General features: G+C 43.5%; 2 protein-coding genes across 4 annotated transcripts; one reads left to right on the top strand and one right to left on the bottom strand.

Annotated features, from left to right (window-relative positions):
• Positions 1–1,233: 1,233 nt before the first annotated feature.
• On the top strand, positions 1,234–8,817 carry LOC122845111 (neuronal acetylcholine receptor subunit alpha-10-like). Of its 3 annotated transcripts, none has more exons than XM_044141168.1 (6): positions 1,234–1,577; positions 3,856–4,001; positions 4,084–4,238; positions 4,575–4,821; positions 4,892–5,177; positions 7,511–8,817. In XM_044141168.1, the coding sequence occupies exons 1-6, from the start codon at positions 1,274–1,276 to the stop codon at positions 8,164–8,166; spliced, it is 1,794 nt and encodes a 597-aa protein (XP_043997103.1). In that variant the 5' UTR covers positions 1,234–1,273; the 3' UTR covers positions 8,167–8,817. The 3 variants fall into 3 exon arrangements, with proteins under 3 accessions (XP_043997103.1, XP_043997105.1, XP_043997104.1); XM_044141170.1 differs by lacking the exon at positions 1,234–1,577 and adding an exon at positions 2,732–2,870; XM_044141169.1 differs by lacking the exon at positions 1,234–1,577 and adding an exon at positions 2,896–3,066.
• Positions 8,818–12,437: 3,620 nt separating this feature from the next.
• On the bottom strand, positions 12,438–13,394 carry LOC122845125 (olfactory receptor 11-like). The gene has a single exon (XM_044141190.1). The coding sequence runs from the start codon at positions 13,389–13,391 to the stop codon at positions 12,438–12,440; it is 954 nt and encodes a 317-aa protein (XP_043997125.1). The 5' UTR covers positions 13,392–13,394.
• Positions 13,395–16,014: the final 2,620 nt, after the last annotated feature.

Here is a 16,014-nt window from a genome sequence, read left to right as displayed (position 1 = left end):
AATGCTGATTCTGTTCTGGTTCTGCTGTGGTTTTGGTTCTGTTCCGGTTCTGGTGCTGCTGCCCATCAGATCAGAATTCATTTATCATCATTGTGCGAGACACCAAACCAAATTTAAAAATAACAACTCTAGAAGGCAGAGAAAATAAATCAATAATTATAAATCAATAATTATAAATCAATATATAAATATTAGAAACACCCAAAAGCAACATGTGACTTTTGACCTGCAGCCTTGAGGTAACCCTAACCCAGCAGGTGAACCTGATCCTGCTGATGTAAAAGTCTCTGGCGCCCCCTGGTGGAGACTCAGCTGACGTCACAAACTCCGACCTTCAATAGCTGGAAAACTGGATCAGAAACTCCAGAACCATCAGCTGGTCCTGGTTCTAGTCCCGGTTCTGGTTCTGATCCTTGTCCTGGTTCTGGTTCTGTTCGCAGGAGGAATATTTGATCTTCTGCTCTCATGAAAATATTTTCTTTTGTTTTTCTATTTTAACGTTTCAATGGAGGAATATTAAATCAGTTCAGTTTCTATGGAAACCCAGCAGAGCTGCTCCTGACCAGCAGGGGGCGACAGGAGAGAGGAAACGCTTCACTTTAACAGAAAAAAACGTCCAGCAGAACCAGAACCGGGTCAGTACCAGCGGCAGTCTGACCCGACTGGAGGTTTGACAGAGCAGAAGACCTTTCTATGTTACAGTGAAAAGTTAACAGCTGGAGACAGAAAACTATTAGGTGATGGCAGCATCATGACTGCTGATGCCCTGCCTCCAGGAGGGAATCAGCCAATCAGAACACAGAGCAGGTGTAGAAATAATTGAGAAAACAAAAAGTTAAGAGCTGGAATAACAGCAGATAATGTAGACTGGAGAGCAGTAGGAGAAAAAGTCGGCTTGTTTTCTTGCTTCACCACGTTTTGATAAACTTCTGCAGACTTTGACTGTGACAGGTTCTACAGGAAGTCCTGTCTCCAGAGCTGCATGATGAGCATGTTGCTGGGTTTCCTTAGAAACCTTTTAATCTCATCTGAACAATGAATTTAGCTTTCTGCACTGATAACCAGGATAAACTGGGATGAATAAATGAATGAACTGAACTGATGAACTGAACTGAACTGATCTGAACTGAGCATGCTCAGACAGAAATCTTCAAAAGATCGAATCGGTTCATCTGATTCAATTGTGAATCAATTGTGAATCAATTGTGAATCAATTGTGAATCAGATGAACTGCAGTCTGTCTTCTTTAACTGGATCAAAGAGGAACTGACCGATGGAGTTTTGGGTCAGCAGAACCAGAACCAGGTCAGAACCAGGTCTGTCCTCCAGGCACGGTGGACGGTGTCCTGCAGAGTTTTGTCCTAACATGGTGCAGAGCCAGAGGAGCACAGACGACTCCTCATACATCAGAGACCAGAGCTCTACTGCACACGCTCAGACCTTCATCACCATCCTCTGCCTCAGCCCCTCCCCCTCCCTCTTCTCCTCAGGCTGGACCCAGTCTGACTATCGGATCAGAACCAGGATGGAGCTCTGCTGCAGAACCTCTGCCGTCCTGCTGCTGCTGCTGCTTCCAGGTAAGAACAGCTTAATGTGGGTCTGCGCTCGGGTTGGACCAGGAACAGAACCAGAACCTGGTACTGGTTCCTGAACTGAGACACAAAGTTCTGATGCTTTATTCTGAGAACAGAGCCGGTTCTGTGGAGGTTCTGGACGGACAGAGTCCATCACGTCCCACCTGGAGGACAGAAGTCAGGACCTTTACAGACTGGTCCTGGTTCTGCTGGGCAGTGAGACGTAGTGGAATGGGTCAGAACCGTCAGCACAGAAACGATTCAGAACAGTTTCTGTTCTGACAGAACCAAGGTGTTAAACAGAGTGAGGCAGAACCTCCTGGTCCGATCCAGTTTCCGAACCAGCAGCTTCTGAAGCATCAAAGCAGAACTCCCCCTCCTTCTGATGAGAAAAGCAGAACTTTTTCTCATCAGAACCAGAACCTTCAATCTAGGCTCACTGAGCTGATCCAGCAGAACCAGAATCAGAGCCTGTCTGGAGGTTCTCCATGTCCTCTGTGGTTGCATTTATTCAGTTCTATCTGGCTGGTTTGGTTTTCTGTGACCCGGTTCTGGTCCACTAGTCCTCTGTACCAGAACCTTCCAAGTAGCAGAGCTTTAGGAGCCGAGTTCTTCTGGTTCTGGTGGGTTCTGCTCCAATGTGGGCGGAGCTTAGCCCAGCTGGTGATCCGGTGGAGGCAGCATCATGCTGAGAGGGGAAGCGCTTATGGACATCAAGTGCTTTAATGGCTGAGACTCAAATCACAAGAGACAGTAGTTATATTATTATTATTATTATTATTATTATTATTATTATTATTATTATTATTATTATTATTATTATTATTATTATTATTATTATTATTATTATTATTATTATTGTTGTTGTTGTTGTTGTTATCATTATTATAATATCTAGCTGCGCATCAGATTCTTTCAGTTATCCTGAATGAGTAAATAAATAAAATGTTATTGGTAATTATTGGGTACATGTTGCGAGTTAAGGACTAACCATGACGCCTCACCAATTAGGTGAGGCGTCACCTGATTGGTTCCCCTGAAGCGGCCCAAACAGCGGAACCAATCAGACGTTGGGGTTTAGTATCGAGGCAGCTGCAAATATTTCAGGATGTAATGCAGCACAAGTAAATGTTTATTTGATCTGTATCTGATTCTGGTTGTGATTTGGGCCTTAGATTTAAAGCGCACGCGGAGTAATAAGGGTTAGAAATGAGGTAAACGGAGCAAAGTTGATCTAATCTGGAAGTAAATAACCCCAGAGGCAAGATGGCCGCCAGAGAGAATCAGCCTAACAAGGTAAATATTTAGCCCAGAGAGACGTGGGAGGCGTCCCGTCTCAGATTATCTCCCAGACGCGCTAAAGGCCGGCAGGTTCTGACAAACAACTCCAGCTGGTGCAGATAGTGGGCCAGAACCGGGTCAGAACCGGGTCCAGTCAGCATGTCCATGTTTGTCCAGAGCAGCAGCATCTCCTGTCCTCAGGAATCTGAAGGTCAGCGCCGCAGCAGCCGCTCCTTTTTAGTTCAACGAGCTGCTGCTCAACTCAATGAAACCTGAATCGGACCAGAACCGAGCCGAACAAGAACCCAGTTAAGCTCCAACGGCCACAGAGACTCACTGGGTTTTATTCCTGTTTCCATCAGAACCACAGCAGATTCATTAATATTCTAGTTAAAATTCACCTGGACCTCATTTCATTAGAACCCAGCAGCTTTGGGCCAAACCAGGATAACAACAAAACCTTAGCAGGCCCAGTTGGCTCTGCTGCTGGTTCTGGGCCGTTCATGGATTTTATTCCTGATTTATGGATCTGCAGAGTTTCCCTCCACTCTTATGAGGAGGTTCCTCTGACCAGAGGGGGAATCCCTGATGGTTCGATGGATCATCTGCAGGGTTCTCTCATCTGATTGGTCGGCAGCTGCAGGCATCCAACCAATAAAACATAATAAATACAGAAATATGAACTCATGAAAAGAATGCTAAACAACTTTAATTTTTAAAAGAGTTGGATCAGATTCTGATCTTGTTCCTCATTAATGAGTGGATTAGTGTAATCCTGCTGTTCCAGATTAAGGCTGAGGTGAGGATCAGGTTAATTAAGGAGGGAATGAATCAGCTGCAGCAGGAAGCACTGCAGATTAGAAACAATTCACGATCAGATCAGAGGACAGAAACTCCTGGAAACAAGTTTAACGTTTGAAAAGAGAAATTAAAGGAACACGAGAAAAAGTTATAAACCAAGCCTTTAAGAATGAATAATCCAGAATAATCCGGTCTGCAGGGTGTTTTTCGGCCCATGGCCGCTTCGCCCAGAAGCTGCTCAGCGACCTTTTCTCCAACTACACCAACGCTCTGCGGCCAGTGGACGACACCGACCACGTCATCAACGTCACGCTGCAGATCACGCTGTCCCAGATCATCGACATGGTAACCACACTGCCGCCGACGCCACTGCCACCATTTGAGCGCGCTCGGCGGCTCCCCACTCTCACCGCTTCGCTCTCTGCAGGACGAGCGAAACCAGATCCTGACCACCTACCTGTGGATCCGCCAGGTGTGGATGGACGCCTTCCTGAGCTGGAGGAGCGACGAGTACGACGGCCTGGACGTCGTCCGCATCCCTAGCAGCTACGTCTGGAGGCCCGACATCGTGCTCTACAACAGGTGAGAGGGGCTACAGCAGGTTGATAGAGCCACTGCAGGAGGGTGGGGCTAGGGGAGAGGGCACTGTAAGGTGGGCGGAGCTACTGCAGGGGTGGGGATAGGGCACAGGGTGTGGCTGCTGTAGGGTGGATAGTGCTTGTGGTCTACAGGCCCTGGTTTCCCCCAGGTTTAACGCTTCCTTGTCTTTAGTGTGGATGATGAGTTCTCCAGGTGGGAGGAGTTACAGTATGTGGGCGGGGCTGTCTCAGGTGGGTGGGGCTATATCAGGTGGGTGGGGCTATATCAGGTGAGCGGGGCTTGTGATTTCCTTGAGGTTTAACCCTCGCCTCTCCGCAGTGCGGACGATGAGTTCTCCAGCTCCATGGAGACCAACGTAGTGCTGCGTAATGACGGCCAGGTGACGTGGGACCAGCCGGCCATCACCAAGAGCTCATGTTCGGTGGACGTGGTGTTCTTCCCCTTCGACGTTCAGCAATGCCACCTGACCTTCGGCTCCTGGACCCACAACGGGAACCAGATGGACCTGTTCAACGCGCTGGACAGCGCCGACCTGGCCGACTTTGTCCCTAACGTTGAGTGGGAGGTGAGAGGTCACCGGCCGGGTCTCCTGCTGCCCGGCTTGCTGTGCCCAACCTCTGACCTTTGTCCCGCAGGTTCTGCGCATGCCAGCCAAAAAGAACGTGATCTTGTACGGCTGCTGCTCGGACCCGTACCCGGACATCACCTTCACGCTGCACCTGAAGCGCCGAGCCTCTTTCTACATCTTCAACCTGCTGCTGCCCTGCATGATGATCTCCTTCCTGGCGCCGCTGGGCTTCTACCTGCCGGCCGACTCGGGCGAAAAGGTGTCGCTGGGCGTGACGGTGCTTCTGGCCCTCACCGTGTTCCAGCTGCTGGTGGCCGAGAGCATGCCGCCGTCCGAGAGCGTCCCGCTGATCGGTGAGGAGTTTCCTCTGACCTGAACCTCAGCAGAGAACAAACGTCTCTGGCTGGAGGATTCAACATGTCTGCTGTCAAACATCAACATAAAACACAATTAAGACAGATTGATGACTCCATCATTCAAGACATCCTAAGCATAGATATATATTATTATATTAGTGCCGATGAAACCTAATGATGACTCAGCAAAACTAACTTATAGATATCTGGAATTCTGACTCATCATAATTCGTTATGTCTTTGAATGAAGTAGATATATTTAATCTAGATAGTTTTTCTTTTCCAGATATGTTGCATGAACATTCTGACTAGTCAGGAAACATCACTGTTAATTATTCTGTCACAGTGTCCCAGATTTACATAACATTTTCAAATTTTAATGAAAAAATCAAATATTATTTTAAGTTGTTCGACAGCAGCACTTTTATCTCATCTATGCCCTTTCAGTTCATTGTCGGTGTTTTATGGAAAGAACAAACAAAAAATTCTTTGCGGATTTCAGCAGCCATTGCTTAGATAACTAGAATGTAATTATAGATAAAACTGATTTAATGTTAAAACGGCCTGCCATACAACAACAAGAAGTATGTTACGGTGTTTTATTCAGGAATGATCTTGGGCAGAAATGTTAATATTTCTCTCCAGTTTTTATATCTTCTGGGGAAATAAATATGAAAGTTAATGTGATGCAGTGAGAGATTATGTAGATTTCTATAATTCTTTATTAGATTAAAAAAAGCAAGTTTTTAATTTCCCTTGTTGCTGTTTAAGCTGCAGGCAGATGAAGCCGATGTTGCATCCAGGCAGAGATTTAATGTCAGCTTGTCTCAGTAAAACAGCTGAGTTTAATCACATTATTATCACATTATTATCACATTGTTATCACATTAATAATCATCAGAATCAATCGTACAGAACAGAAACGCAGCAGTTTTATCTAATAAACCTGCCTGGAGGCATAAAGTTATTTTCTCACTGAATCCTGTAATTTCTCTGAGGGAAATTTTAATGAGCAGCAGCAGCGTTTCAGTCTGACTCCGTGGAGGAAACGGCTTCCAGATAAACGGATAAAGCCTCCAGCTCTGGTCTGCTGGGGGGCGAAGGCGTCGGTCCTCATTAAAGGATTTAGATTCCTGGCCGGGATCCACATCGGGTCGCTCCATCAGAGCAGAACAAGGAAGAGTTTAAATCCTGCTGAGTCAGCAGATCAGCCGTAATGACTGTGACAGAGCAATCAGCAGGAAGCCGGAGGGTCGATGCTTCCTGTCAGCGAATCCACCAATCACAGCTCAGGATCTGCCGATCCATTCAGCACCGGGCAGCTCCGGCAGCAGCAGCAGCTTTAAATCCTCACACACACCGAGTCACAGACACACACACATGTTTGTGCAGCTATCTTTGCAGGGACTTTCCATTGACTTCCATTAATTTCTACAGCCTAAACCTTACCCTTACCCTAACCATTACATATCTAACCCTAACCAAAACTCAATTCACACCTTAGTCCTAAATCTGAACCAGGCTTGTGGGGACCAGGCTTGGATCCCCACAAGGAGCAGTGGGTCCCCACAACGTAGTGTGTTTCAGGAAAATGGTCCCCACAAAGTATTAGAAACAAACACACACACACACACACACACCTTGTCACACACACTGAGGAGGGAAGAGGAGAGGAGCAGGCTGAAATCAGGAACCGGGTCAGACTTAATAAATATTCAGCTTTAGTAAATACATGTCATTTTGACCTAGTTGCCATGGTTACGGCCATACGAAACGGGAAAAATGATCTGTTAGTTAGCTTTTGTCAGGGTTGGTTCTGTTTAAAGGAGCAGTATCACGTAAAATCAGCTTTCACCATGTTGTGTTTCCCTGCAGTGCTGGTTTGAATCTTTCATGTGTGAGAAATCCTTTAATCTCCATGGCAACCATTCAGCTGAGCAAAACGCCTGGGTGGACCTAGCCCTGCCTTCGAGGCACAACTCCTCCCCCTATCGGCTCCTTCAGACTAGCCAGCAGCAATTAGCTGACAGATGGGGGAACTGATGAGCTCATTATGGGAGCCACTTCTCAGAGTAATTAACGGTAAAGGGTTAACAGAGGAGCCATGTTGGGATGACTTCCTGGAGGCGGAGCATCAGAGAGAGCAGGAGATTCTTAAAGAGAAAGAGGGAGTTAAATAACAAGTAGCATTTCTTTTAAGTTATACTTGATATTTTATAACACAGTTACTGAGCTGTAAAATGGCACTATGTGCCTGGAAGACATGGTACCAGATCTTTAAGTCTGACCCGGTTCTGAGTCCAGATGGTAACCTGTCTGTGTCCCACCAGGGAAGTACTACATCGCTACCATGACGATGGTCACCGCCTCCACCGCCCTCACCATCTTCATCATGAACATCCACCACTGCGGCCCCGAGGCCCGGCCCATCCCAAAGTGGGCTGAGCTCCTTGTCCTCAACTTCCTGGCCCGGATCTGCTTCGTCAGCGAGGTGGGGGCCAGCTGCCTGGGGGGGGCGCCGTCCAGGAAGCAGCCGCTCTCCCGGCAGGAGTCCAGCAGCCGATCCACCGACAGAGGAAGAGGAGCCAGCTGGGACGTCAATGGGCAGGCGTGGGGAGGGCGGGGCGTCGAAGAGGAGGGTCCAGGGGGGAAGGAAGAGGGGCAGCAGCAGGCAGGGGGGCAGGAAGCGGTGTGGAAGGAGGATCTGCTGGTCACCATCGACCACTCCGAGGATAGAGAGGCAGAGCAGCCGGCCGGCGGTTCGACCCAGAGGGAGATCCGGGTCAGAACCAGGTGTGTGTGCCAGCACCAGCGGCTGCTGCAAAGCGTAGAGTCCATCGCCGGGTCGTACGAGGACCAGCGCACCGCCCAGCGCCGCGTCGCTGAGTGGAGGAAGGTCGCCAAGGTCATGGACCGCTTCTTCATGTGGCTCTTCTTCATCATGTTCTTCTTCATGAGCGTCCTGATCCTGGGCAAGGCCGTCTGACGGATCCGACCAGAACATCTGGACAGGTCCGCCGTGGCAACGCCGTGAGCAGCGTCACCTCCAGTCTCCTGAGGTTTCTCACCTTTACACCTCATCAAGTTTGAAGTTTTTCACCATGTTTTGCTTCGTGACCTTTGAACCCAAACAGGACCAAGCTGAATCTTATCCCAGAACCTTTAGATGAAGTCGGGTTTTCTGGAAGTGAAGGATACAGTCAGATTAAAATATTTGAAGCAATAATGTGTAGCTATTTGAACCAGGAGAACCTGGGTCCGGTTCTCTGCAAGTCCAAACGGCTCCGTTGGTTCTAGTTGGGTACTCTGCCGAGTCGTTCATGGACCTGAGAACTTCCAGAACTTCCTCATGTTTGATAATATTTAGCTTCAGAGGTTTTTCATGCTGTTTCTTGAAACGTTAAATGACAGCAGATTATCCATTAATCCGATCATTTAGTGCTTTATTAAGGTCATAAAATCATCTAACGTCCTAAAAACCTGGGAGCTTCATTTTGGACCGGGGTCGGTTCTGATTCTTTAACATTTTGTCCACTTTATGAACCAACACTGCATGAGTTGCTCACTGTTCAGTAAGTATAATCAGTCAGCTGAACCTGTGATTGTATTGATTTACAATAAATGATATTTATAATTATTCCCTGCTTCTGATTTTTATCTGTGGCCCAATGAACTCTGGACCAGACCTGTTCGGTTCAGAACCGAGATCCAGAACGGGAGGATTGCAGCGCCCTCTGGTGGATGACATGCGAGTCGCCCCCCGGGAAGCATAAAATAAACAGAAGACAAAGCTGAACTAGAACTCCAGTTCTAATGGGTTCCTTGCCCAACCAAGCAGGTCTTTCCTCTTCACTACACCCACCTGCTCACAGTCACCCCACCACGTGCTTCCTGTCGGCCTCCTCAAGTCAAGTCGGCAATTTTCCAGAATGGTTTTCTATCCCACGAGGTTCCAACAGCAGGACAGTCCTGAAGATAAAAGCACTGGCCCACCCAATGTGAGGCAGCGTTCACGGTGATCCATACTGTGTCTCTCGTCACTTCCTTCAAGGACCAGGCCAGAGTTGTATTTGAAGAGGATTTGATGCAGAAAAAGTGTGAAACTGAAACGAGAGAAAACAGAAAAATACAAATCATACTGCGGTCGAATAAACATTACATAGATTTGACGGCTTAAACGGTTCATTTAAATTTGGAATTCCCCATAGATTAAGTTAGACAAGAAATAAGCTTGTTGAAGTTCAGACATGCTGCCGGTCAAGATAAATGTGGATTTGGCTCTGTTGTATGGCCAAATGGACATACTACACTGTGGAGGAACAATGTTTGCAGGTTGATCAAAAATTAATTTTAAGACAAGAAAAAAATTGAGAAAACACTGTAAAGAAATGTACTAAGAACCATAATAATATGTTGGTATAATATGAAGAAGATAAATCAACAGAAACAGCAGCTCAGCTTTCTGCTCTTTTATTCCATACAAACTTTCTGTTTGTTTCCAGGGTTTTTTCGTTAGGTGCCAAATATCTTCATCATAAGGACATGAACAATTAACTACAGCTTTGGAAAACCGAAAACAATTTATTCTCATCCAGGCCCGATCAGAACCAGAACTTTACGAATGTGAAACAGCAGAACATCCTGCTCCGAGCTGAAGAGCCTGGAACAACAGAAACACATTTTTTCCAGTTTGGAAACGCGTACAGAACTGAGGTTTTGGTCTCCAGAACCTGAGTCAGAGTCATGATCCACACCTGGACTGGTGGACAGGCTGACTGACCAGAACCACTCCATCAATGACCCAGAATAATGAATCTCCATGACAACCACCAGACTAGCCGTATCCAAACGTTTTGGCATTTGTCATTAAAATTGTTTCCCTGCAGGGCTTGTCTCTGTGTATTTGGGCCCAGGTTGAAGCCGTCTCACTAATAATATTAATATTCATGCAGCAGATATGGATCCATCCCTAGCAGATTTAATACGGTAAAGCTTAGCCTGCTAAAGTTTGATAAACAGGACACTACAGCGTTCATTCTTTTGATCTGATCAAAAGAAAAACTTTTTCCCACATGAACTCCAGAGTGCAGTAACGAAAGGAGGCCAGCAGAGGGCACCAGAGTCCTGCAGATTAAATAAACCCGGATTGACATTGTGAAGGTTCTTCGCTTTGAGTTCATTAGATCGGTTCACTTTACAGAACAAATAGGGAATCATTCATTCCCTCAACATCTGATCCGACATTGAGTCTGACATCCACATGAACCGGGTCAGTACTGTCCAGGTCCAGAACTGTTCTGTTCACTTGATGCTAAAGGATAAAACCTCGACTGATTATCCGCAGGAAACCAGCAAGCTGCTACCAGAGCAACCAGTGGAGAGAACCAGAACCAGAACCAGAACCAGGACCAAAACCAGGACCAGAACCAGGCCCAAAACCAGAACCAGAACCAGAACCACAACCAGGCCCACCCGATTTCCTTAATTTTGGTGGATGGTGATCGGTTGATACCTACAAGAAGAGGTCGCATTAATGGAATATTTTCCTCATTTGACCACTTTTTCTTTTTTAAAAACAAAAATTTGAAGCCGTCATTTTATCATTTTGAGAGGTTATAATTAAACCATTGACTAGTGCACATGGGCAGACGCTATAGACTTTACAAAGAATTCATTGCAAAGGCAACTTAAATCAATCAATAAAAAAAAATCATTTCTGAATATCATCTCATGGACTCTGAACTCAATGAGTCTTTCTGACCGGGAGCTGGCAACGTGTTGAAGAGTTATGGACCGGACGCTTTGGAGCGTCGGGTTCAGAGGCGCATTTCAAACCTTGGGTTGAAATGGCGCCTGTGATTCAAGTCTCTAGTACAAACAGAACAGAGAAAACTAAAGAGAGGACTGCTGCTGGCGTTCTGACTAAAACCAGGAAGATAGAGCACATAACACCAGTTTTAAAGTCCCTCCACTGGCTCCCTGTAGCTCAAAGAATAGACTTTAAAATACTGTTCCTAGTTTATAAATCACTGAATGGTTTAGCACCACAATACATTAAAGATCTGCTGTTGTATCAACCTTCCAGAACCTCTCAGGTCTTCTGGTTCTGGTTCTGCTCTGCATGCACAGAATCCAAACCAAATGAGGACAAGCAGCATTTAGCATCTATGCACCACAAATCTGGAACAAACTTCCAGAAAACTGTGAAACAGCCGAAACACTGACTTTCTTTAAATCTCAACTAAAATCCCACTTGTCTAGAGTTGTATTTGAAACGTAATCAATTACAAATTTATTGACGTAACTTGACTTAATGTTGTGTATTGACTGTTGATTCTATGTTGCATCACTTTGTGTTTTTGTGTTTGATTTGGTGTGAAGCACTTTGAAATTGCTGCTGAAATGTGCTATACAAATAAAGTTTGATTTGATTGGATTTTAAAGAGAATGCAATGTTTTTTCATTTATCAGTTTTTCCCCAGAACTGGGAAAAAGGTAAATAAATATATGCTAGTGAGGAGGGGCAGCATCATCAGGCTGCAACTTCTCCAACTGGTTGGTTAGCATCCCACCGTACTTTGCTTCAAGAAATATGGTGACCTACAGATTTATTTACTTAATTTTGGCTAAAATGGCTCTTCATAGTTCTGGGGGAAAACTGATAAATGACAAAAGGAAAATTGAAAAAGAATAAATGAAAATGAATTAATGAAAATGGAAAATTGGAAAAGGACACATGCAAAAAGAATGAATGAAAAAAGGGATAAATTGATAAATGAAAAATAGATAAATGAAAAAATGGAAAAGGAAAATAGGACAATGAAAAAAGGCCAGGCAGAAATAAATTGGGAATAAATATATGTATAAATAAGTAAATATAAATAGGAATAAAGCTGCCAATGGCTCATTTATTTTACCCATGTATTTATTTTACTCGTTTATTTATTTAATTCCCAATATATTTCTTTATTTAATTTTGGCTGAAATGGCTCTCCATAATTCAGTAAAACCTTAAAAGGTTCCTGAATGTTTTATCTGATCAATTATTGATTCCACACTGGCTCAGTCTGGTAGACTGTCCTACTGCTCTCCAAACCTGTCCTAACACTCAGCCAATAAATAAAGACAGCTCGTTCTTTGTTTACAATCAGGGAAATAACACTTTAATAATAAAAACATTGACACACAAAATAAAATATCTTAATATTGATTAAAATCAAATAAAATGTTCACATTCTAGAGAATAGCATATTGAAATCATGTTCTCTTTTGGAAAGGCAAAACTTTTCTGCATTTAAATGTTTTAAACACAAACAGTCGCACCTCTTTCGACTGGACACCATAAATAATAATGTTGAGGCTTCCAGGTACGATAAAAAGCAGAATGGTGAGGATTTTTCTGTAATATGAATACTGAGGAAATCGATGCAGAGCAATAGCACTAAATCCACTGAACGACAAAACCAGGTAGACGAGCAGGTGAGTGCTGCAGGTTTTTAGGGCTTTTTTCTTCATTGATTTGTTGTTACTGGTCAGACATATCACAGCAATCTTCCCATAGGTCAGAACAATGGAGCCGACCGACGCTACCAGCAGCAGCACCGTGTAAAACAGCCCATAGATGTTATTGATCTCCACACTTTCACAGGAGAGCTTGAACAATGAGGCGTTGTCACACAGCAGGTTTGAGACAAAAGTCCTGCATCTGTTGAGCCTGACAGAGAGTCCGATCAGAACCGAAACAAACAAGAAGGGAACGACCCAGGCGGTAACCGTGAGCTTCACCAACATCCTGCTGGTCATAATCGCAGAGTAACGCAGGGGGCTGCAGATGGCAACGTATCTGTCAAAGGCCATGATCATCAGGAGCGTGTGGGACGTGCTGTTCACCCACTGATTCAGAAACGCCTGAACCACACAGTCATAGTAGTTGATGAGGCGCTCAGACGGAGGCCTCACAATGTCCACCAGCAGGCGAGGAAAGATGTTTGTAACTCCAATTATATCACTGACCGTCAGGCTGCAAAACAGAATGTACATGGGCTGCTGAAGGTTCTTCTCAACAATGACTAGAATCAAAAAACCCAAGTTAAGAGTCAGAGTAAAAATGTAGAAAACTAGGAACAAGATAAAGGCGGTGTACACAACATCCTTTGTGAAGTCTATGCTCTCCAGCTGGAGCATAAAACTATTGTAGGTGAAGTTTTCCATCAGTCTGAAAAACAAAACCTGACACCAGTTATAATAAGTCACAATATCATACAATCAATAACAATAAACAACAGTAAGAGGCAGTTCATGGAGAGGAGGATGGCATCTGTGGGAAAATGTTACCATCTGTCAGCAGCAATGCTCCTGTTGGTAGATATGGTTTATCTTTGGATGGGTGTGCTTATGTTTGCATGCTAACTGATGTAATATTAAGAAATATATGACGTGACTACAACTGTCTCTCAAAGGGGTTTATCTTTGGAAAGGTTTCTTCTTTACACTTTAATTTGTACATCAGATAATACTTCATCACCTAATGTAATGTACCTAATGTCAGTCTGATGCATGTCAGACTGACATGACACCGTCATACACATGACATGACACCTGTGGTGAACTTGAATAAGTCTTCATTAATATTTATGACAGTTGTCATAAAGTGTCATTCAGTAAATAATGACATTTTGAAAGCAAAGTTGGCATTATTCAAAATGTCACCGTTATGACAATTTGATATCAACCAAGAATCACCACCTGCAATAACTGTCATAATAGTTAACTATCAAAATTTTAAATGTTATTTGTGTATTATAAAATTACTCTGTCATTTGTTGTTAGTCGTAACTTTGACAGTTATGAGATCATTATAATTGTGATTAATATTCTCTCTTTAACATTGGACTAGTTACAGATGTCATTAAGTGTTAATACACTGTCAAAAGCTTTAACAACACAGTCATTAATATTTCCCTCTACCTGAAATAAAATGGAACAAGTAGGATCAATAATAAAGATGTCATTAACTTTTATTACACTGTCAAATAATTTAATAACAAAGTCATCAATGATTCCTCTTACATGAAGCAAAGTTAAACAAGTAGCAACAGTTATAAACATGTCATTAAGTGTTATTACAGTGTCATTAATATTAACTCTGACCTCAAGAAAAGTGAAACAAGTAGCAACGTTGTAGAAGATTTTTTTTAAGTGTTATTATAGTGTCAAATGCTATACTAACACAGTCATTAATATTCAGTCTTACCACAAGTAAAGTGGAAGCTACTGAACTATTTATAACATAGTTATAGGACATTGGAATAAAACAATGGATTATTTGTAGTTTTTCAAACAGACATATTGAAAATTATCTACCATTGAGTCTGGCTTTGCTAAGTATCAGATCTGTAACAGGAACATTACTCTTAGTTAACAACTTCCTCACTGAGCATAAATATCATTGATGTTATTTCTAACAGACATAGCTGGATAAAACCAATGAAGCACTTGTACTAAATGAATCAGCACCTCCTAATTACAGTTTCCTAATCAAATGTACGAGGGAAAGAGGTTGCCACATTTCACGAGTCACTAAATATAAAAAGGTTTTCCTGGGGAAATTTTATTCTTGACTATTTGGGAAGAGAGGTAAAAGGCTATAATCAAGCACTGATATAAACTTTATATAAAACCCCTATATATGTGGCAAGTTTTTTTTAAGTGATCTTAATTACATTTTGTGTGTCATTTGTTTTATTATGGAAAACTTCAACATCCATGTTGCCAAGCCCAAAGTCTGTGTGATATACTCAAAAACTTTGGTTTAACTCAGTATTTCTCAATTCCTCTCCTCAGGCCCCACTGCCCTGCATGTTTTAGTTGTTTCCCTTCTGCCACACACCTGGATTGAATATGTGGGTGATGAACAGGCTTCTGCAGCACTTGATGGTCATGCAATCATTAGAATCAGCTGCTCTGGAGTAAAGGTACATCTAGAACATGCAGAGCATGGAGGCCTGAGGACTGGAATTGAGAAGCACTGGTCAACATAGTAAAACAGGGAATCCACAATTGAGTACCCACTCTGGACTTAGTTATCAGTAAGAGTTCATGAGTGAGTGCAAGTGACTGTATATTGTCTATTCATGCTCATCCAGGCTGCTAGTAATCATCAGCCGCTCTTGATATGTTCTGTCCAAAACAAAAGTGTTCTTAGCCTTGTTTTAATGACTATTTTATCTCCAACACTGGCTTCACTGGAGCAGACTTACTCACTTACTGACTGCATGTAGCTTTGTTTGGGACTTGGCTGAAATGAGGCCTCTCTTGTCCCCTGAGTCTCAATGACCAGCAAGAGATTCAATTAAATCTGGACTGTTGTGTTCAGAGACCGTCATAAAGAGAGTCAATGGATCCAAGTGGCTTTTTTTATTAACCTTCACTTCTCACTCTTCTGTGAATAAATAGTGTTTGACTGTGGTTGACATTTATTTTTATTTAAGTATTTTTAATGGCAAAAATAGCTAATTATCATTAAAAATATCATTTTCAAGTCACCTTTGATTATTGGATCCTGCCGAGGTATTAGTGGCAGCACATCTAAGGATTTCTGCAGGGTCGATTAAACGTCCTCAACTTCAAGAACAGGTCAAATATGAGTGGAAAGTCCTTCTGTTCACTGATGCTAAAGGTTAGAATGTCCTGATCAACTTTACAATGAAGCTTTACCAGCCTGTTTACATGTGAGGTTCATAAGGATTCCAGTCAATGGATGTGGGTTATGAATAGATGTTTTTGAAGGCCAGATGATTTCCCAAGCTGGAAAATTCAAACGTGATCCATAAAG

This window comes from Gambusia affinis, linkage group LG15, assembly GCF_019740435.1.
Source record: "Gambusia affinis linkage group LG15, SWU_Gaff_1.0, whole genome shotgun sequence".
Lineage (NCBI taxonomy): Eukaryota > Metazoa > Chordata > Actinopteri > Cyprinodontiformes > Poeciliidae > Gambusia > Gambusia affinis.
The sequence above is the reverse complement of the archived record's forward strand: the minus strand, read 5'-3'. Positions and strand labels throughout refer to the sequence as shown.